At 41.9% G+C, this 22,929-nt stretch overlaps 1 protein-coding gene across 1 annotated transcript in view; it reads left to right on the top strand.

Moving 5' to 3' along the window:
- tecrb (trans-2,3-enoyl-CoA reductase b) overlaps positions 1-22,929 on the top strand; it is an 80,032-nt gene that overhangs the window by 15,880 nt on the left and 41,223 nt on the right. Inside the window, exons 2-7 of the mRNA XM_059992173.1 lie at positions 7,975-8,025; positions 13,489-13,540; positions 15,579-15,623; positions 16,986-17,089; positions 19,750-19,865; positions 20,654-20,759. Coding sequence (XP_059848156.1) covers positions 7,975-8,025; positions 13,489-13,540; positions 15,579-15,623; positions 16,986-17,089; positions 19,750-19,865; positions 20,654-20,759 — 474 coding nt within the window. The remainder of the gene's footprint in view (positions 1-7,974; positions 8,026-13,488; positions 13,541-15,578; positions 15,624-16,985; positions 17,090-19,749; positions 19,866-20,653; positions 20,760-22,929) is intronic.

The raw sequence follows: 22,929 nt of genomic DNA, 5'->3' as shown, positions 1-22,929 counted from the left end.
TGAAATTCATATTAAGCTACACGAAGAACCTCTGCCAGTGTTGCAGAAGGATATCGAAGATTTCAAGAAAATTTCTAAGGAACAACTTAAAAAATACTAAGAAACTGACAGATTTGGAGACCAGGAATCAAAGGTGCAATATCAGAATTCTTGGGCTTCCTGAAAAACTGGAGGGTAATCAACCTATCGATTTTTGTGCTCAAATGCTGAAAGATTTATTCCCTGATATATTATCGAAACTACCAAAATTTGAGTGCGCTCACCGAGTTACCCCGCCTAATTGGGATCCTGCCAAACCTCACTCTATTATCATTCGCTTTTATGACTATCAGATTAAAAAACAGATCCTTCGTGAATACAGACAAGTGTGAGGTATTGCACTTTGGAAGGACATACAAGGTAAATGGTAGGGCACTGAGGAGTGCAGTAGGACAGAGGGATCTGGGAATACAGATACAAAATTCCCTAAAAGTGGTGTCGCAGGTAGATAGGGTTGTAAAGAGAGCTTTTGGTCCATTGGCCTTTATAAATCAAAGAATTGAGTATAAGAGTAGGGATGTTATAGTGAGGTTGTATAAGGCATTGGTGAGGCCGAATTTGGAGTATTGTGGCAGTTTTGGTCACCAAATTTACAGGAAGGATATTAATAAGGTTAACAGAGTGCACAGAAGGTTTACAAGGATGTTGCCAGGACATCCTTACAGAGAAAGATTGAATAGGTTAGGACTTTATTCCCTGGAGTGTAGAAGAACGAGGGGAGATTTGATCGAGGTATATAAAATTATAATAGGTATAGATGGAGTGAATGCAAGCAGGTTTTTTCCACTGAGGCTAGGGGAGAAAAAAAACCAGAGGACATGGGTTAAGGGTGAAGAGGGAAAAGTTTAAAGGGAACATTAATGGGGGCTTCTTCACACAGAGAGTGGTGGGAGTGTGGAATGAGCTGCCAGATGAAGTGGTAAATGCAGACTCACTTTTAACATTTAAGAAAAACTTGGAAAGGTACATGGATGAGAGGTGTATGGAGGGATGTGGTCCAGGTGCAGGTCAGTGGGACTAGGCAGAAAAATGGTTCGGCACAGGCAAAACACCTGTTTCTGTGCTGTAATGTTCTATGTGTGGTGAAAGTGTGCTGACTGACTGCATTATGGCCGAGTATGAGAACACCAAAATCCTACAAAAAGGTAGTGTATTCGGCCCAGTACATCATGGGTAAAACCCTCCCAACCATTGAGCACATCTATGTGAAACAATGCCGTAGAAAAGCAGCACCCATCATCAAAGATGCTCACCACCCAGGCCATGCTCCTTTCTCTGTGCTGCTATCAGATAGAAGGTACAAGTGCCTCAGGACTCAGGTTCAAGAACTGTTACTACCTGTCAAGCATTAGTCTCTTGAACAAAAGGGGATAGCTACACTTATTTAAGGACTCTGTTATATTGCTATTTCAGGCTTGTTATATATTGTTATTTATATCTGCATTTGCACAGTTTGTTTACGGTTCACAGTTCCTGATGTTTACTGTTCACATCTACTTTTCTATTGGAAGAATGTCAGGGTTGTATGTTGTGGTGTGTATGTACTCTGATAATAAATTTTACTTTGAACTTTGATATATCTGTTGGAAATAGGTGAAATGTAGAAAGAATTCAGTAATTTGGTTAAAGTTATTTCACAGATAGGGAGAATATAACAAGCTGGTATTAGAACTAGGAAAGAAAAGATGTAAGAAAGTTTTGAATGTTTTATTTAGGCCTTCTGTAATAAAGTGGTGAAATGTAGAGATTAGAATTGCAGAATATAGTCTACTAATGAGGGAATACTTTTATATAGATTGGGGTAAATAAATTACTTTTTGTCAGAAAGATAGTGAGGTTCTGCAGCATGCTCAACAGATTTTTCTCCTATAAATGCTGCAGAATTAACAATTCTACCATTTTACACATGGTAACAAGCCACATTTAGTTCAGAGCTTTACGGTGTGTGAACATCATGTCGTCAGTGTAGACCCAGAGCGAGAGAAAAACCCAAAACTGACTGCTGCTTGAGTTCTAAATGGGTTAAACTTCAAGGTTGTGATTCCGAGATTGTTTCATCCAATAACAGATTTTCGCAGAGGAAGATCCCCCAAAGAAGAAATATAGCCAAGAATTCGTTTTATATCTTTTTAAAAGACATGAGTTACTTACTAAAAATAAATCACTGTTTCTTAACAGTCTGGAACTACTTAAAAATAAAATAAGGAAACATTCAAAAAAGCAAAGGACTCACTCATATTCTGGAAACTGGAAGATATGCAAAGAAAGTTTCTCTCCCAAAGGTGCAAAATCAAGTGCACCACTTACCATTACACTTTGAGTACTTAGTGTAATGTCATACATAAAATGCAAGATCATGATAGTGTACAGGATAATATTGGAGGCAGCAGTCATGAGGAGAGGAAACAAGGCTAATGTTTCAGAACTATAAAAATGATTATATTACCTCAGACTTCCTGCTCAGTGCTCAACACCTTGCTTAGCAATAGACATCTTAATTTGTGTACCCTGCTTTCCATTATACTGATGACCATTATGGAATTGTTAACTAATCACAGGAAAGACTGTCATTCAGTCAGGCAACCTCAAATCCATGAATGACATGAACGGTGAGGACTTTTCAAACTGTAGCTAAATGTCATGATTCTTAGTTTTTTCACTGTTTATATATTTTTACTTTTAACTTTAAAAGACCATTGGCTACTTGATTGTTCTGTTCATGAAGGAAGGAAGTCCTAGAACTTGAGTAACTGCCACAATTGAAACAGTCCATCACACAAACTAACCTCCTCTCCATTGACTATGTTTCTTGCAGCCTTGGAAAAGTAGTCAACATCATGAAAATTATTATCTTTTCTGTGCCACTGTTATTATACTTTGGACATACCTCTCATAAACTAAAAGATGAATTCTTGATCTCCTAATCCACCTTGTCATGCCCCTTATACTTTATCTGTCTACTGGCACAGAACTTTCTTTTTAACTGCAAACTATAATCTGCATTGTTGTCTTTCTTTTACTTCAGTGTAACTGTGTATGGCACACAGTATCTGGATAGCGCACAAAACACAAGCCTTTCACAGTCCTAATGAAGGGTCATGGCCCTAAAGACTCAGCTGTTTATTCCTCTCCTTAAATGCTGCCTGATTTGCTGAATTCCGCCAATAATTGTTGAGTATTACGATTTCCAGCTAAGTTTTTCACCATATCTTGTTACATGTGACAATAGGATACCTATACCAGAATTTTACGGTGTGAAGGCTTTCAGGTATAGCTGTCTGATGTTTTCCTGCAATGTGGATTTGCTGGGTTTAGGTTCCAAGCAATCGTTACTGTATCCTATCTACATACTGTCAAGCAGTATGGTACTGCATATGTGTTCTATCTGTGTAGAGTTTTAAGTTGCTGCACAGAAGCTCACAGACTCTAGTTTCAGTATTGTGAGAAATGACCCTTTCCACCTTTTTATAAATCTGAGCATTATTATCTGAAAAGTTGTGGGAAGGCTAATGGTGGACGGGAGTGCACCTTGGCCTAGAGCCCTGCTACTTAGACTCTGAGGAAGTTACCACAGATAACCATTTATAACTTTAGAATGCTGAAGTCATTGTTCCTTCTCCTTCCCATCTTCCCCGTCATCCCTTCTCCAGCCCCAAAAAAGCAGCCAAACAAATCACTAATTTTGAGCTGGAGTTTTTTATGTGCTTGGACTGCAGCAATACAGTTGGCAACTTCTTGTCTAAAATATCACCGTACTCATTGTCTCAAACCCAATCCAGGTTGTTGAAAAACCTTGGGGCTGAATCTCTGCTACTTTCTTTGACCTATCAAGACTTTAACAAACGTCACACCTCTCCTAACTTAGACTGATTGCTAGGCCACTGTAACAGCTAATAGTGTATGAGCTTTTCGAGGAGGCAAATTAAAACAGTGAGTAGCTTACTGTTAGTGCACTGATTATGGAGCCAGGTTTCCAGGTAAAGTCCAGCGCTGCTATCTCTCCATGAAGGACGGCTGTGTGATGATCGTTGTTCCTTATCTGCACACCCCGCTACATTTGTTCTTGCCTGTAGGTTCTATTAATATAACCAACACGGGTCTAGCTCGGTGCTCAGTTTTAACAGCTGCAAATAAGTGATCATATTTGCACATTAACGCACATCCAGCTTGCTTTCACATTGCCTGTCACCAAGGCTCTACAGGACCCTAACTGCATTAGAAGCTCATCATCAGCCATTTTGGGACATGAAGTGCCCTCCTGTATCAGTAAAAAGAACTTTTTCCACAAGCCAGTATCACATAGAATAACCAACCTTAGAAGGAGATTATTTGGCTCACTGAGTGCATGTCAGCACTTTCAAAGAGCCACTGATTACTGCTCCTACTTTTATTGCTACCTATTCAGTTTGAAGATCACTGTTAAATCTCTACCCACTGCCAGATCAGACAGTGTGTTCCAAATCTGACTCTGCCTAAAGCAGGAGTGTCAAACTCATTTTAGGTCACGGGCCGGATTGAGCAAAATGCAGCTTCATGCGGGCCGGATCAGTCGGACGCGTGCAAACGCAGCTTTTGTTGCCTCTGTTTTTTCAGCCTGCTCTCATGTGTCTCAGTCTCTGCTATAACTACAAAGTGTTTCACTTCACAAATTCCGTTTCTTATGAAGAAGACTGCCGAATAAACACTAAAAACCCTGAAAACCTGGTACCTGAATAAACTCAGCATTAGCCATATCATACACCATAGGCACTTCAATTACTGGGGCCAGCTTTAATAGTAATTAGATATTATCTCGCGGGCCAAAGATAATTCCACCGCGGGCCGGATTTGGCCCGCGGGCCTTGAGTTTGACATATATGGCCTAAAGTGTTTCTCCTCTTGTTCTTTGTTTTGAAATCTGTGTTATTGAGAAACAGGTTTCTCTTAGTTTCGCTTGGAAGTTGACAGTCTTGTGGCATGTTTTTTTTCCTAATGAGTAAAAGCCACAAATTGCTGATGCAGATCTTGGGCCCTGATGCCAGGATTTATCCACCAATGAGGCAGCAATGCCAAGAATAGCCCTCTGCATCCTCCAGCAACAAGTAATTCATACTGGCTGAGTCAGCAAGCAAGAAGTTAGTAATTGGCCACACAATTAGTAATGGGTGGTCTGAGTTTAATGGGTTATTGATTGCCTACAGACTGCTCTGGCCTATCCCCCTGGCCCATCCCATGGACCAGTTTCTAGCACTGAAGTGTTATGGAAGCTTCTGCAGCGACGATAAGGTTGTCAGATATTCTCTTGCTAACTGCTTTTCAGTGAGCCTGTCTCATGTTGGTGGTTGGTAACTATCTGTAGAGTGGGGTGGATGGGAGGGAACTGAGATTCCTGACTGATAATGGTCCTGTACAAGTGGAGAATTGGGAGCTGAAGTCTTGTGCAGTTGCTTGAAGGAGTTTTGATGGAACTTCCAGCCACTTTTACTGAGAAAAGAGCTATCATATTGGTAAACACGAGGAAATCTGCAGATGCTGGAAATTCAAACAACAACACACACAAAATGCTGGTGGAACACCGCAGGCCAGGCAGCATTTTGTGTGTGTTGTTATCGTATTAGTAGTTTGGTTATTGCGATGTCCAAGCTTTTAATATGATTTTGTTCAAGTGTGTCTCTATAGGTCAGTTATTATAACCCCTGATCATCCTTTAGTGATCATGGCCCAAGGAATTATTTGTTTGCTACTTTGCATTTGATTTTAGACTGATTGTCCACTAATTAATCAACAACAGGAGATATGATGGATGATCCCAGGGAAACATCAGAAATTGGGGAGCTGCCTGGTAGACACGAATGGAAGAAGCAATGTGACGAGATACTTTCAACATCCAGGAGATTAAAAATTCCCAGGGAAGGCGAGCCCAATAATGGCAATGGGGAGAGGAAGCAGGAAATCACCCTCTATAATTATTCTTGGTTCCCCTCAGTTAATCTAGACCAATCCAAGAATTATTTCCCTTGTCCATTCATCCCTCCCCACTTATCTCTCTGCTGGCACCTATCCTTGCAAGCAAAGCAAGTGCTACACCTGCCCCTACACCTCCTCCCTGACTACCATTCAGGGCCTCAGACAGTCCTTCCAGGTGAGGCGACTCTTCACCTGTGAGTTGGCTGATATGGTATACTGTGTCTGGTGCTCCCGGTGTGGCCTTCTGTATATTGGTGAAACTTGGCGTAGATTAGGAGACCGCTTCGAGAACCTATGCTGTCTGCCAGAAAAAGTGGGATCTCCCAGTGGCTACCCATTTTAATTCAGCTTCCCATTCCCCTTCTGACATGTCAATCTATGGCTTCTTCTACTGCCGTGATGAGGCCACACTCAGGTTGGAGCGACGCATTGTATTCCTTCTAGGTTACCTCCAATCTGATGGCATGAATGTCGATTTCTTGAACTCCATAACATTCAACATTGGGCATAAATTCATCAACTGAAGGAGGCAATGGTAGTAATCAGTTGGCTTCTTTCCCATGTTTGACTTGATGCTGTGAGATTTTATGTGTTCTAGAGTCAATGTTGTGTACTCTTAAGACTGCTCTCCTGCCTCTAGTCCTCTCTTCTGCAATCTCTGTGAGTCTATCCTGTCTGGCGGTACAGGCTGCTCTCAGTGATGCAGGAGTCTCGCATAGACTGTGGTTCTGATTTTGACTCTACAGGCTGTTTTTGATCAGTCTATGGGAAAGCTCTCCCAATGTAGACAAATGTTTATCAGCAAGACTTTTATCAGGTGGGTTTTTTTTTTAGAAGGGCTTTGCCACATTCAAAATTGTTGCCTGAGTCTATCTGTTTCCATCCCTTTTTGTTTGGTTCAAGTGAAACAAGTGGTCTAAAATACAGTTTGAATGTAGGAGGAGGCAACTGGCAGAGATCAGTGTGGAGCCGAATGGTCTGGGTCAGCGCTGTGTGTTCTATGCAAGTAGTGCAGCCTAAGGGAGTTACACCATCTTAGACATTCAACTTATGTCTATGTGTGTTTCAAGTTCTGTGTCTATTCTAGAAGTGCTTGCACCCTTTGAGAACTGCAGTGCCTGATGAAAACTGTATTTTCAATCAGAATTCTCCCCCCCCCCCACCCTCCCCCTCATATTCTGTGACTTGGGTGGATGGCAGGTATTGCTGGTCCTAATGTGTGGCCAAAACCAATGTCTGACCCTCCCCCCTCCCCTTATCTAGTGTCCCAGGTGCCCTGACAGTGTGCTTGGAAGTAGGTACAGAGGAGATGTCAGGGACAAGTTTTTTACGCCGAGGGTGGTGAGTGCGTGGAATGGGCTGCCAGCGACGGTGGTGGAGGCAGATACGATAGCGTCTTTTAAGAGACCTCTGGATAGGTACATGGAGCTTAGAGGGCTATGGGTGACCCTAGGTAATTTCTAAAATAAGTACACGTTGAGCGTAGCATCGTAGGTAAAGGGCCTGTATTGTGCTGTAGGTTTTCTATGGTTCTGTGGTTTTCTATTACAGGAAGTTTATTAGTTTAAAAAAAAATATGCATGGATTCCTCTAGTTTGCCAAGCCTTCCATGTCCCAGATGTTCTCCTGGGGTTTGCTTTTTAATTAGATTATATTTAGTTAGAGTCGCAGCTCAGATTCCAGGGCTATCGGGTTACTGCTTCTCTGAGCGGTCTCCTTTTTACAGCTGCCCTGAAAAGAAGTAACAGATAACTGGGCTTTATCTCAACTCCCTGTGCCACGAGCAGAAGCAGTGACTTGATTTCTCTTGTAGCCTTTTAAAAAAGAGGAAAAGACAGATAAACTTCTAGAGTAGAACAGACGACAAAGACAATGGATGCGAGCACGATATTGCCAGACCCAAATATGATGATGACTAATGGGTTAATTCTCTCTAATCGCATGATAAAATCACAGAAGAAATCTAAAAAAGCTTGTGTTTTCTTTGAGGTGGAGATCTTGGATGCCACGACTAAGCAGAAGCTCAGTTTTCTGGACAAGGTAAGCACAATCATATGCCTTTTGTTTAACTCCAAAAATATATGCGTGTCAGCATCTGGTTGGGGAAGTCTAGCTATTCCATGTGAAAGTTGATGTTCACCATTGATACAGTGCTTTCAGTGGGGAATCTGCACCCTACAAATTCCTCCTTTAATCACCTTAAATTGTGCTTACGGTCAAGATTTCTCTCTGATTTGCTAATGCAATGAAGTTTCAAAGAGTGGCTGAAGAAGTAGTTGGAAAGGAGACGATGGAGAAATAAGAGCAGATTTCCTTAAGAGCAGAGTTGAACAGGAGATTTGATGGAAGAAATAAGGAGCAATATTTGCTTTGGCAGAAGGGGCAGTATACTTAGGGCACAACAGTAAATTGACTGGCAGAGCTAAAGCAGATTTCTGAGCTGTGTTGGTAAATGTGGAGGAAGCAGATCAAGGAGGTATTGGATAAGCACTCATGGAAAACACTTGCAGGGTTGTGGGGTAAGGACGGATATTGGATTCATTATAACTTCCCCAGAGAGCCGATTCAAGCTGATTAGCCTTTCTATGGTTAAGGGTTCCTGAGAGAATCTAGATTTGTCTGTGACTTCTATACACTTTCACAGTTTTCCCATCCCACAACAATCACCCCACCCTCCCCACTGTTGTGACTTACTGCAGTTCCAGTCTACTGCACTGCAAGGTTTGCTTTGAGAGATGGTGATGAACGTCATTAGAAGCTTTACAACCATATAACCAGCAAATGCTGGCCAGGGGTTGCTATCTGCAAAGGTGCCCGTAGCCCATTTGTATTAACTTTAAATTTCATGAAATTTTTCCCACGTGGAAGGTCTGCGGGGATTATGCGGGAAAGCCTGTCATTGTAGTATATTTTTCTGAGGTATCAGCTGTCTGTGGTGCTACCTTGTCTATTTTCGGCCATGTGAGTGAATTAATGGTGGGGGTTGGGGACATTGATGATGGGGTTGGGGGCTTGCATTCTGATGATATTATTGGTCAGTATTCAATGTTTGGTTGTCAAATATCCATTCTGATAGAAGTTGCTGATAACTGCTCTTTGGACACCCAGGAAGGTGGATACTACTGCCAGACCAGGCATGGATAGGCTTGTTATGTTGCGGGGGCAGTCATTTACAGGCACTGACAATTCCAGGCCTGGGTCCGCCTCACTAGGTTAGAAGCTAGTTAGTGTGCAAGTCCAATGCTGATCATAATTAAACCATAAAATATAGAAGAAAAATTAGGTCATTCCACCACCTTCTCCCCTTAATACTTACTCCCTTACTAATCAAGAACCTATCAATCTTTGCCTTAAATGAACTCAATAACTTAGCCTGCACAACTCTCTTGGGAAATGAATTCCACAGATGCATCATCCTCTGGCTGAAGAAATTCTTTCTCACCTCAGTTTTAAAGAGACACCCTTTTGTTCTGAGTCTGTACCTTCAGGGCCTAAACTCTCCTACTAATGGAAATATCCACTCCGCAACCACTCTATCCAGGCCTTGTGGTATCCATTAAGTTTCAATAACCTCCTCCCCCACCCCCCCACTACATGAAGTGCAGGCTGAGAGCTATCAAATTTTTTGATTAAATAATTCCCTCTAGGATTTTAATTATGTGCCTGCTTATAGTAGGAACAACCCAAGGCACAAAAGATGTACACTTAAAATGACTCAGGAGACCATTTTATCTGCTGGGTCCACACCCACTCACAGCAGAATGATCCCATTCATCCCATTTTCCTGCTCCTTATTTCTCTGCAGCTGTTCTGTCACCCACTAACTGTCCTTTAGTTCTTTTGCCGCTTAATCGCCATAGGGCAATTTACATAGGCCAGTTAGTTGATCAGCCAACTTATCTTTGGGATGTGGGATGAAACTGGAGCACCTGGAAGAAACTCAAGAAGTCACAGGGCGAATGATCAAACACGACATAGATAACGTCAGAGGTTAGTGTTGTGTCTGAGACAGTGATACCAGTTCCTGTGTCACTGTGCTGCTTCCAAATCTAGATGACTTAATGGCAGTCAGATTTGCTCTGGTACTTCTGCAACACCCACTGGCATTTTTGAGTCTTTTCTCCCCCACCCACAAAGGGTATTGTGTTCATCTTGTGCGGCATATCAGAATCAAGTTTAATATCACCGGTGTCTTGTGAAAATTGTTGTCTTTGCAGCAGCAGTACCATGCAATACATGATAACAGAAAAAAAATGAATCACAGTAAGTGTGTGTGTGTGTGTGTGTGTGTGTGTGTGTGTGTGTGTGTGTGTGTGTGTGTGTGTATTTAAATAAATAGTGCAAAATAATTTAAAAAAAAATAGAGAGCTAGTGCATCATTGAGTGTGTGTCTTCAGGCTGATAGTATCAACGAGAACAAGGCATGACCTGGGTGATGTGGTTCCTTGAAGTGATGCCTCAAAAAGTTGGCATTCATCATCTCGAAGATGTCCTGGCTACTGCGGAGGCTAGTGTCCGTGATGGAGCTCTCTGCAGCTTATTTTGATCCTGTGCAGTTGCCATCCCACCCCATCCACCCCTGACAGTGAGGCAGCCAGTTTGACTGTTCTCCATGTAGAAATTTGCAAGTGTCTTTGGTGACATACTTCAAATGAAATATAGCTGTAGTTGGCTCTTTGAAGCTGCATTATGTTAGAAACATAGAAAACCTACAGCACAATACAGGCCCTTTGGCCCACAAAGTTGTGCTGAACATATCCCTACCTTAGAAATTACTAGGCTTACCCATAGCCCTCTATTTTTCTGAGTTCCACGTACCTATCCAAAAGTCTCTTAAAAGTCCCTATTGTATCCGCCTCCACCACCGTTGCTGGCTGCCCATTCCACACACTCACCACTCTCTGAGTAAAAAATTTACCCTTGACATCTGCTCTGTATCTGCTTCCAAGCACCTCAAACCTGTGTCCTCTTGTGGCAACCATTTCAGCCCTAGGAAAAAGCCTGACTATCCACACAATCAATGCCTCTCATTATCTTATACACCTCTGTCAGGTTACCTCTCATCCTCCGTCGCTCCAAGTAGAAAAGGCGGAGTTCACTCAGCCTGTTTTCATAAGGCATGCTCCCCAATCCAGGCAACATCCTTGTAAATCTTCTCTGAACCCTTTCTATGGCTTCCACATCCTTCCTGTAGCGAGGCGACCAGAACTGAGCACAGTACTCCAAATGGGGTCTGACCAGGGTCCTATATAGCTGCAACATTACATTTTGGCCCCTAAATTCAATCCCATGATTGATGAAGGCCAATACACCGTAAGCTGCCTTAACCAGAGAGACAGCCTGCGCAGCTGCTTTGAGCGTCCTATGGACTTGGACTCCAAGATCCCTTTGGTCCTCCACACTGCAGAATAGTATATTCTGCCACCATATTTGACCTACCAAAATGAACCACTTCACACTTATCTGGGTTGAACTCCCATCTGCCACTTCTCAGCCCAGTTTTGCATCCTAACAATGCCCCGCTGTAACCTCTAACAGCCCTCCACACTATCCACAACACCTCCAACCTTTGTGTCATCAGCAAACTTACTAACCTATCCCTCCATTTCTTCATCCAGGTCTTTTATAAAAAATCAGGAAGAGTAAAGGTCCCAGAACAGATCCCTGAGGCACACCACTGGTGACCGACCTTCATGCAGAATATGACCCATCTACAACCACTGTTTGCCTTCTGTGGGCAAGCCGGATCTGGATCCACAAAGCAATGTCCCTTTGGATCCCATACCTCCTTACTTTCTCAATAAGCCTTGCATGGGGTACCCTATCAAATGTCTTGCTCATCTACTGCTCTTCCTTCATCAATGTGTTTAGTCACATCCTCAAAAAATTCAATCAGGCTCGTAAGGCATGTCCTGCCCTTGACAAAGCCATGCAAACTATTCCTAAACATGTTATACCTCTCCAAATGTTCATAAATCCTGCCTCTCAGGATCTTCTGCATCAAGTTACCAGCCACTGAAGTAAGACTCACTGATCTATAATTTCCTGGGCTATCTCTACTTCCTTTCTTGAATAATGGAACAACATCCGCAACCCTCCAATCCTCTGGAAGCTCTCCTGTCCCCGTTGATGATGCAAAGATCATCACCAGAGGCTCAGCAATCTCCTCCCTCGCCTCCCACAGTAGCCTAGCGTACATCTCATCCGGTCCTTGAGACTTACCAACTTGATGCTTTCTGAAAGCTCCAGCACATGCTCTTCCTTAATATCTACATACTCAAGCTTTTCAATCTGCTGCAAGTCATCACTGCAATCACCAAGATCCTTTTCTGTAGTGAATACTGAAGTAAAGTTGTGTCCAGGATAGATCTTCAGAGATATTGACACTTAGGAACTTGAAATTCTTCACTCCAACATACTTGATTTTATTGAACTGGTAGCTCAATGGATTATTCCAAGCCTGGTAACACCAGCCTACTTTGCATTGGTTGCCCTTTATGGTATCAACAATGGATTGTATTTTCTGTTCCTGAGAGGCAGAGGCTGAAAAGGAATTAGCTCACTTCTCAAAGCGGGCAGTGCTATTGGAGAAGTCTGCTTGGTTCAGTCCTACTCCAGTCCTTGCATCCCCTTATTCTTTCTTGTGCTCTCATTCTAATGCACTCTGTCCCTTGCATACACATATTGAATAAAGACAAATGGTTAGTGTAGTTTTTGGAAAGTACAAATCTAGATTTCAGAGTCCTTTTTGTAGCACTTAATGTTTTAAAGCATATAGTCACTCTTGTAAAGAAGGAAATCTGGTTGTTTCATAGTACCTGCCCTATTGCATAATCCTTTTCCAAAATTGCTGATTTGATTTCATGGGCCTGGCATTTGTTGGCACTGGATGCAGAGTGCTTGTTTAGAGCCCTGGAGAAATACTGGCAAGACCAGAGATTGTTTTTCACCTCTCTTCTTACAACTATGCTCCTACACCCGTGCCAGCCTCTAGAATAGCCTTAATACATGATTCAAGCTTGTATGAAGACCAAAAACTCTTGAGAGATATTTTTCATTCATTTGACATTGATATTGAGTTTATAATGCTACACACCCCCTTCCCCAACCGAAAACTCTATCCTCAGTGATCATTTGGGACATTCACTCACTTTGTCTCAGAAAAAGGCAGGATCCCTGGTTTGATCCTGGTATGTGCCGGTATAACCCTCTAATGAAGGACTTCAGGGTGGATGGAGTGGAGAAGGTATTCATTGATGCTGTATTTAGCTTCTGAATCCTGTGACCAGAGAAGTTTAAAATACAATGAGATTGCTGTCCTTTTCACCTCTGCTGCAAGGTGAAGGTTCAACATTGCAGCATCCCTTAGCTAAATAATTGGATTTCATTTCTGCAGTTCTATGTTACTGGATGTAATTTATTCTGATTTCTGTAGCTCAGACTCCAAATCTGAATTTGGATGCTGAGTGTGCCTTTTGCACTAATTATTAAATGTTTAAACAGGTGGAGCCTAATGCCACAATTGGAGAGATCAAGGTTATGTTCCATAAGAACCGTAAGTATGCAGCTGGACTGCTAGTTGATAGTTGGCAAAGTGTTCTCTCCTGGTACTGTTTTTGTTTTAGATTACCTGACGGGAAGCTGATGTTCAGTAAGTTCCTTTTATCCTCATGCACTTTTTAACTGCCTGTTACACACTCTCTTGCCTGTAGCAGCTGTCCAAGCTTGCATTTTCTAGTAGGTTTCAAACTTGAGTCTTAACTCTAGTCAGTAGTTTCAGATGGCAGAATAGGTCTGATACAGTGCAGTAGCTGCAATCGGGTTGGTATTTCTTTTTGTCCTCTTTCCATTTAACTGAATGATAGTTCTATTTCGAAACATTCACGGGCAGTCTAAATGTTAAATGCAGTCTAGCTCTTCCATCTCAGTTTGTGTCACCAGATTCATTTGTGATTGTTTTCTGGCATAATCAGTTGTCAGTTAAGTTTAGTTGTAGATGTACTCATCCTTGGTCATCACAGGGGAAACAAAGGTTTTGGGTGCAGGAATCTTGTATTGCTCCTGAGCCGCTCAGTGAGAGTTGGAGAACAGCAACAGCACATCGCATCCACAGCTGACATCAGCTCGTCGTCTCCAAGCAGGAGTCAGACTTTCACGTTTCTGATTTTGCATTCCCAAAGGAAACAGCTGCAATTTTTATTAATATATTAATTTGTGATGGTGGTGTTACTGGTCAGTCGGTAAGCTGACAGTGGCCATGTCAAAGGCTGATTAAGACCACTAGTAAAGTGACAGAAGTTAACTGATGTGAAAAAGAACCCGGGAAAAACTGTCTTTTTAAATGTGAGCTCAACATGAACTCCAGCTTCATGTTGAGATATTGATTTAAGATCATAGACATAAAAGAATTAGGCCATTTGCCCACTGAATCTGCTCCACCATTCACTCGTGGCTGATTTATTTTCCTTCTCAACCCCATTCTCTGGCCTTCTCCCTGTAATCTTTGATGCACTGACTAATCAGAACCCATGAACCTCCACTTTAAATATACCCAATGACTTGGCCTTCACATTTGCCTGTGACAATGAATTCCACAGATTCACCACCCTCTGGCTAAAGAAATTCTTCCTTATCTCTTTTCTAAAGGGATGTCCCTCTGAGTGTGCGCCCTCTGCTCTGAGACACTCCCACAACTGGAAATGTCCTCTCCACATCCACTTTGTCTAGGTCTCTGGGGAGAGTGGAAGGGAGATTTGGAAAATTAAAGTGGGATTACTACAAATGTGTGGTAGTTGGGTAGCATGGACCTGATGGAGTAAAAGTCCTGCTCCAGACTATGTGACTAATGAAATGATTCTCTAATGAGGATAGGTAAAAAAATCCAACACCTATAAAATATTGGAGCAACGGACACTATTCTATTGTTCTCTAATGGGATCTCTCTTAATCAATGACTGCTAACAAAATGGTGATCATTTATATTTTGCCGTTGGATGTTGCTGGAGATATTTTTCCTCTTGTTCCCAGTCCCTCAAAACTTTAGGCCTGCTGGGGTTGGAGGTGGGGGGAATGTGTTGCCTTCTGGCATTACTGTTGAATAGTAATGAAGAGTGGAAAATTTGGCTGGTCTCTTTTTATAGATGGCAGGTTTGTGCACTTTAGCAATCCCCAAACTCAGTAGCTAAGATTAATTGGTTCAGTGTGAGTTATTTGAAATTATCACAACTTAACAGTCAAAGCCATTATTGTTGTCAGGCATTTAGCTTGAAAGTTATAACTAAAAGATTCAAATTTGTAAAATTTTTCAGAATCTTAATAGTAGATCTTGCTTTGACAGCAAATCTACTAAATGCCCAACATATTCCAGGCATTTGTCATGTTTCTGCTCAAAATAAAAGAATGCTTATAATCCCTAACCTATAATTTTGGGACTGATGTTAGAATGAAATAGTACTTACATTTAAGCCATCAGTAGTGATGATTAATGGGGCTGCTTTATGTATGATTTTACAGTATTTTAAGTTGTCCCTTTTCACCAGTAAGTTGCAAACTCATAGTCTGTGCTAATGAGATAGATTTTCCTTCTCTTTCAGATGCCCAGTGGTATCCTGCCAGGCAGTCCTTCAGACTGGAGCCGAGTAAGTTATAAACTGACATCTCACCTAGTGAACACAGTGCGTTGCCTAGTGCCCACCCCAATACTTTGGTATCAAGTGTGTTATTACACCACCATTGCTGTTTACACCTCTCGAGCTTGCTATGTGTAAACTTTTTAGTGACCTAAACAAAATCATTCTGGTGAATCATTAAGAGTGGATGTGTACCTATCACCTTGTAGTGACCAACAGGTATTGTGATACTGTGTCTGACCTCAGGGGAATGATTTCTTGGAAAGAGTGCAGCACAGATTCACCAAATTATGGAGCTGAATTATGTATTCACTTTAATTACTCATTAAATCTCTAAATCTAAATTGAAGTGGAGATATAGAGGACAAAATTGGATCAAGGCTTGTCAGGAAATGGGGGCAGTGTGTATTTAGTGAAACTCCAACAGTTGGGAAGTAATATTTATGTAATCTTGGCTGTGGGTCCATTAGCAAGGTAGCTGGAATCAATTGTGTGCATGCACATATGTCATGCATCATGTTTCTGTATATGGTCTAGAGGGTTTGGCCTTTGATCTCTGTAAAACACCTGCTTCCTGGTGTCACTGTGTCATCTATTGAAGTGGTGACTGGACAGCCCTGAACTCGAGACAAACCACAACATAATCTGTTGCTTAAACCAAGATCATATATCTGGTAAAATCGACTGAGTGTGGGATACATAGATCATGCAAATTCTCTGTGTAACAGTCTTCTTCATGCATGATTGATGGAGTCATTATTCAAACATTGCCAGGAATTCTGTCACTGTATGCAGCAGGCAATTATTGATTTCAAAAAGAGAGATTAACCCATTTGTTTTAAATACTGTGTTTCCTGTTTGCAAATATACTGTCCTTTTGCATTCCTTTTGTCTTCAACTGAGAGGATGGGTAACTTGTAGTCCACTAGAGTTCCTGTTTAGAAGTAGTCACAAGGTAAGAGAGCAACTCTTCTAGAACTCCAGCAAGGTTTCCTCCTACAACCCCCAGAAGGGAATTTAACCAACGTACAAGTTATAGGAAATGAGTAGGGCAAGGAACCCATTTTTCAATGTTGCGCAGTGTTTAACAAAGTACTGAAATGTCTGCTGTAATTCTAAACTTTAATGTATTTTATTAATCTACCAGATTGAGATTTCCTTTTAAAAATGATTTGCTTTAAATGCTATATTTTCTCAAGTCTTGATAACGGTCATACGGATTAGTCGGAGAATGGGGGCAAAGGTTTGAAGCCTCCTGTTTATAAAGACATGGAGAAGTCTGATCAATAGCCTCTGGCCTGAGATTTGCTGTTGTTATATTTGTAACTGAGAAGAAGTAGTTTAAGATATCTCTCTGACTTGATATTGTAGAAGGGAAGTCACTGAAGGACGAAGAAATCTTGCAGAGTCTCCCTGTTGGTACCACAGCCACTTTTTACTTCAAAGACCTCGGTGCTCAGATTGGGTGGGTCACGGTAAGTTCTTAATAATGTCAATGCTTAGCTCACAAATATTGCCGGATCTGAATAACACTGTGAACCAAGCAATTAATGCAGCAACAGAAAATGCAGTTTGTATCTATTCTTTAACAACTCACCCAAATGGTGGCACTTCCAACGCTGCTGTATTCCTTCAGTCCATGATTGGAGTTCCAACCTTGCTCCAAAAAAGTCTCTGCCTGAAACGTCCACTGTTTATTCATTTCCATAGATGCTGCCTGACCTGCTGAGTTCCTTCTTCATTTTGTGTGTGTTGCTTTGGATTTCCAGCAACTGTAGAATTTATCATTTTTATGAGAATGAACCAGTTTTTTTTCCCTGAGAGTCTACTGTGCTATTGTTGACACCACATGACACTTTTCCATAATGCCTCATAGTTATTGTGTGCAATAAGTTACTTATCAGTTTTGTACCTAACCATCACATATCCCTGGGTAAAGGCAAGAATATTCCCCAAAACATCGAAGGTCCTGCCCTGTTTTGTATAGAGATATGGGATCTTTAACATTCTCCTATCATCTGATCTGAAGGACATTGCTGTTAGGATGGCACAGTGGTGGAGCTATTAGAGTTACTACCTCACAGTAACAATGATCTAGGTTCAATCTAGTGCTGTCTATGAGGAATTTGCTCATTCTCCCTCTGACACCTTGGCCTTTAAGGTGTATAAGATGAAGGGAGGCATTGATTGTGTGGATAGTCAGAGGCTTTTTCCCAGAGTTGAAATGGCTAGCACGAGAGGGCACAGTTTTAAGGTGCTTTGAGGTAGGTACAGAGGAGCTATCAAGGGTAAGTTTTTTTAGAGTGGTGAGTGCGTGGAATGGGCTGCCAGCAACGGTGGTGGAGGCGGATACGATAAGGTCTTTTAAGAGACTCCTGGAGAGGTACGTGGAGCTCAGAAAAATAGAGGGCTATGGGTAACCCTAGGTAATTTCTCAGGTAAGGACAAGCTCAGCACAGCTTTGTGAGCTGAAGGGCCTGTATTGTGCTGTAAGTTTTCTATGTTTCTCTGGGACTTCTGTTTTCTTGAATATACCAAAAAAGTGTGAGTCAGTAGGTTAATTGGCCACTGAAATGTTCCTCAAGGGTGTGAGAGTAATAGAATTTGGAGTAGTTGCTGGGAGTGTGAGAAATACGAGTTATGGGGACAATGAGATTGCTCTGTGAGTTCGTGCAGACTAAATGGAACAAGTGATCACCTTTCTTGAGTGAACATTTTTCTTGTGCTAGATATTTGATGTATTGGCTGTTGATTTTAAAACCAAAAGGTTCTGTAGATGCTGAAAATCTGGAGCAACACATACAAGCTGGAGGAACTTAGAAAGTCCGGCAAAATCTAAGGGGAATAAACAGTTGCTGTTTCATGTCAAAACCCTTCACCTGGACTGGAAATGTAGAAGGCAGAAGCCAAAGTGAAAAGGTGGGGGTGAAGGGAAGGAGAACAAACTACTGTAAATGTCGACTATTGATTTGAATTGGTTTCATCTTACGAATCGGGAAGTCTTCTTTAACTCACAACTACAGGTAGTCCCCGAGTTACGAACGTCTGACTTATGAACAACTCGTACTTAGAAACCGAGGAAAGAGAACGGCATCCGCCATTTTAAGTCGGATCTCAACGCCTTCCACCATTTTAAGTCGTTGCCGTTGACACTGTGTTGAGTGTGTAACTTTGTATTTGGCTTAAATTTTTCTTAGCAAGCTTCACCCTCACACCCCCCCCCCCACCTTTTTCCGGTTGGCTGGTGGTGCAGTGAGATCAGCGCCGGGCTCGAGAACGAAGGTTCCCGAGTTCGATCCAGTGACAGACTGCTCCCATGCTGGGTTAATGTCGAGCTCGCAACTCGACTTTGTAAAAAAAAACTGCCACCTCCAGTTTAAATTCCCACTTGGAATATTGAGGAGGATCAAATACCCAGACCCAGCACAGCCCCCACTTGTCCCATTTAACCTGGCTCAATGTGGTGGACTTTAGGACCTGGGGAATTCAGTGCGGTGGTTGTTAGGACCCAGTGGACCTCGGGAGCCAGCGGAGGTCGGGACCTGCCACCCGCAGTGTTTCTGTTCCGTTGATGGGAAGCGATCGTGATTGAAAATAAAGTGGAAATAATAAAGCATTTAGAAAGAGGTGAAACGTCATTGGTCATTAGAAAAGCGTTAGGCTATAGTCAGTCAACGATTGGAACAATTTTAAAGGATAAAGTGAGAAAAATGGAGCATGTGAAAAGCCCTGCCCCAATGAAAGCTACAATTATTACTAAGAAACGCAGTGGTTTAATTATTGGAATACATATGTGTCTTAAGTGTTTTATATGCATAGAAAGGTAAAATATGTACTATATACTAAGACAAACGTTTGACTGACTGACGCTAAATAATACTGGATGTACTTGTTCCAACTTAAATACAAATTTGACTTAAAGACGGACTCAGGAACGTAACTCGTTCATAACCCGATGACTGCCTGTATGTTAACTTACTGTAGCCCTTCCCTTCCCCCTCTATTCTTTAAAGAGGCTTAGTGAATTAAAGCATTTTATCCATAAAGAAAATGGAGCAAACTAAATAAGTACGTTGTGCTGGAAACGCATTAAATGACAGAAATGGATTTGATGTGCTTTGTTATGTCTGTCTAGGTGTTCCTCACGGAGTATGCTGGGCCTTTGTTAATTTACCTGCTGTTCTATTTCCGGCTGCCGTTTATTTATGGTCCTAAACATGCTTTCACCTCAAGTCCACATTCGGTTGTACAGTAAGTTAAAATTTGTCAACTTGTGTTACCATTTGTCTAGATTTAAGTAATCCAAAGCCCATAGAGACTCCATGAAAATGAATAGGGATAGGCAGTAGATGGGCATTATTCTCAGGGTTAGCCCAAACAATTAACAACTCTGCTGTTTTCTCTGTCTTCTAGCATTAACGATCTGTTTTACCTGACATATGTTTTTGCTTTTTTTTAATGGGAGAACTCCTGGCCCCCCCACCAATTCTCCATCTGACTGAATAAGTACATTTGGTAAACAGGTCATACATTCACATATGCAAGCAAGCCTCATAATATTATTAAATTCAAAGTTTGATATACATAAGTTAACTTCTATGGATGGCTGAAGTAGTTTATTCTTTCCGCTTTTAGTAATTTTTCTTTCTTTTTAGTCTTGTGGTTTTGTTGCCCTTAGTTACAAAATTAGGAAGGCATAGTTATCAAGAGATTTCTGTAGACAAAATGATCTTAAGACCATCTGTAAAATTGGAAGCCATTGTTTACCTGGGTATGACCTGTAATTTTTAGTGTAGAAGGCGGCATCAACAACAGTATCAATAGATTCTGAGACATTAGTGAAGAGAGCAGGAGATAAGAATGTGGGTTACACGTTCTCTACTTATGGCTGCTATTATATATATATATATATTTTGCCTGTTGTTTTCATGAGAAACCCAACAAGGTATTAGCCATGTTAAGTAATGCTCTGTCAAGTTCTAGTGCTATGTGGTGGGCAACCAGTGAGGGTCACCCTTCTCTTGCTGTCATTCCCACAGCCTTGCCTGTATTTGCCACTCCTTCCACTACATTAAGAGGCTGCTAGAGACGTTATTTGTTCACCGCTTCTCCCATGGCACCATGCCATTGCGCAACATCTTTAAGGTAAAAGTGACCTGTATTATGCTTACTTTCTGATTGTGTTCAATTTGCCCTTCAGTATAGAGCTTTTCACTTGCCTGGTAAATAAGGCCCCTGACTAGGGGACATAGAACTTGATGATACAAGAAATTGCTGATGCTCAAATTTGAGCAACAAAGCACCTGCTGGTGGAACTCTGTGGGTTAATCAGCATCTGTAAGGGAGAAATAAGTTGTCAGTTTACAGGTTGAGACCTACATCAGGATTCTAATACAAGGTTTCAACCCAGCATATTAGTGTATTGATTTATTGTTATCATGTACCGAGAATACAGTGAAAAGCTTATCTTGCATACAGTTCATACAGATGAATTAATTACAACAATGCATTGAGATAGTACAAGGAAAAACATTAACAGAGTGCAAATAAAATATTAAAGTTACAGAGAAAGTGTAGTCCAGGTAAGACAATAATCAGGTAGATAGTGAGGTCAGGAGTCCATTTCGTTGTACAAGAGAACCATTCAGAAGACATGACAGTGGGGTAGAACCTGGTGGTATGTGCTTTTAGGTTGTTGTATTTTCTGCCTGATGAGAGAGGGGAGATGAAAATATCTGGGGTTGGTGGGGTCTTTGATAATGCTGGCTTCTTTACCGTGGAGTGAGAATTGTGGGCAGAGTCCATGAAGGGGAGGTTGGTTTCTGTGATGTGCTGAACTGTGTCCACAGTTCAGCAATTTCTATGGCCGTGGACAGAGCAGTTGCCATACCAAACGATGAGGCACCCAGATAGGATGCTCTCAGTGATGCACTGGTAAAGGTCAAAGGGGGCATGTCTAATTTCTTTAGTGTCCTGAGGAAGTAGAGGCTCTGATGAGATTTCTTGGCAGTGGCATAATAATGATTCCAGCAGATCAGGTTATTAGTGTTGTTCGCTTCCAGGAACTTAACCTGCTCAACCACAGCTCTGCTCCTATTTACACCAACAAGGCTCTGCTTCCTGAAGGTAATGGCCAGCTCTTTTATTTTGCCAACATTAAGTGCACCATGTCACAGGGCTATCTATCTCCTTCTACTCTTGACTTGTCCTTATTTGACATATGGCCACTGTAGTTGTATCACCTGGAAACGTGGAGATGGATTTGTTTGTTTAGCGATACAGCATGGAGTAGGCCCTTTGAGTCACGCCACCTCAACAACCCCACAACCCTGAGTAACCCTTGTCACAGGACAACTTACAGTTACCAGTTAACCTACCTGGTACATTTTTGGACTGGGAAGAAACTGGAGCTCCCAGGGAAAACCCGTGCATTCCATGGGGATGACATAGAGAGACTCCTTGCAGAACGGCATTGGAATTGAACTCCGAGCTCCAGAACACCCCGAGTTGTATTAGTGTCGCACTAATAGCTACGCTATTAGAGCAGATTCTGACCGTGCGTTTCTGAGTGTACAGAGTAGGAAGCTGAATACTCAGCCTTGAGCACAACCCTGGGGATGATTGTGCTGGCTGTGTTGCTGCCTGTCCTTACTGATTCTGGTCTGTTGGTCAGGATGTCAAGAATCCACTTGCAAAGGGAGATGTTGAGACCCAGGTCTAAGAGTTTGAAATGAATTTACTTGTTATCATAGTATTGCAGTTGGAGCTGCAGTCAATAAACAATAGTCTAATGTGGAGGTCTTTTTTGTCCAGATGCTCCAGAGATGAGTAGGCCTAGAGGGATGGCAACTGCTATAGGCCTGTTTTGGTAACAGGCAAATTGCCGTGGGAGGCTGGAGGTAATGTATGCCATGACCAGCCTATTGAAGCACTTCATGATGGTAGATGTCAAAGCCACCGGGCAGTAGTAATTAAGGCTCGTTATCTTGTTTTTTTTAAGTATTAGAATGTTAGTGGTTTTCTTAAAGCACGGTGGTGGTTAAAGCTGTCTGCAAGTACACCCGCCCACTGATCTGCACAGGATCTAAGGATGTGACTAAGGTCACCATCCAGGTCAGATGCTTTCTGCATGTTCACTCTCTGGTAAACTGATCTTGTGTCCACAATGGTGACTGTGGGTTCAGGTGCATTAGGGTCTGTTGGGTGGATGGTCATATTCCAATGCTTTTCTGTTCAAAATGTACTTAGAATGTGTTAATCTCATCAGGAAGGGTTGGGTTGTTATCAGCACTGCTGCCTGATTTTGGTCTATTGC

The sequence above is a fragment of the Hypanus sabinus genome, chromosome 16, assembly GCF_030144855.1.
Source record: "Hypanus sabinus isolate sHypSab1 chromosome 16, sHypSab1.hap1, whole genome shotgun sequence".
NCBI classification, from domain to species: Eukaryota; Metazoa; Chordata; class Chondrichthyes; order Myliobatiformes; family Dasyatidae; genus Hypanus; species Hypanus sabinus.
The sequence above is the reverse complement of the archived record's forward strand: the minus strand, read 5'-3'. Positions and strand labels throughout refer to the sequence as shown.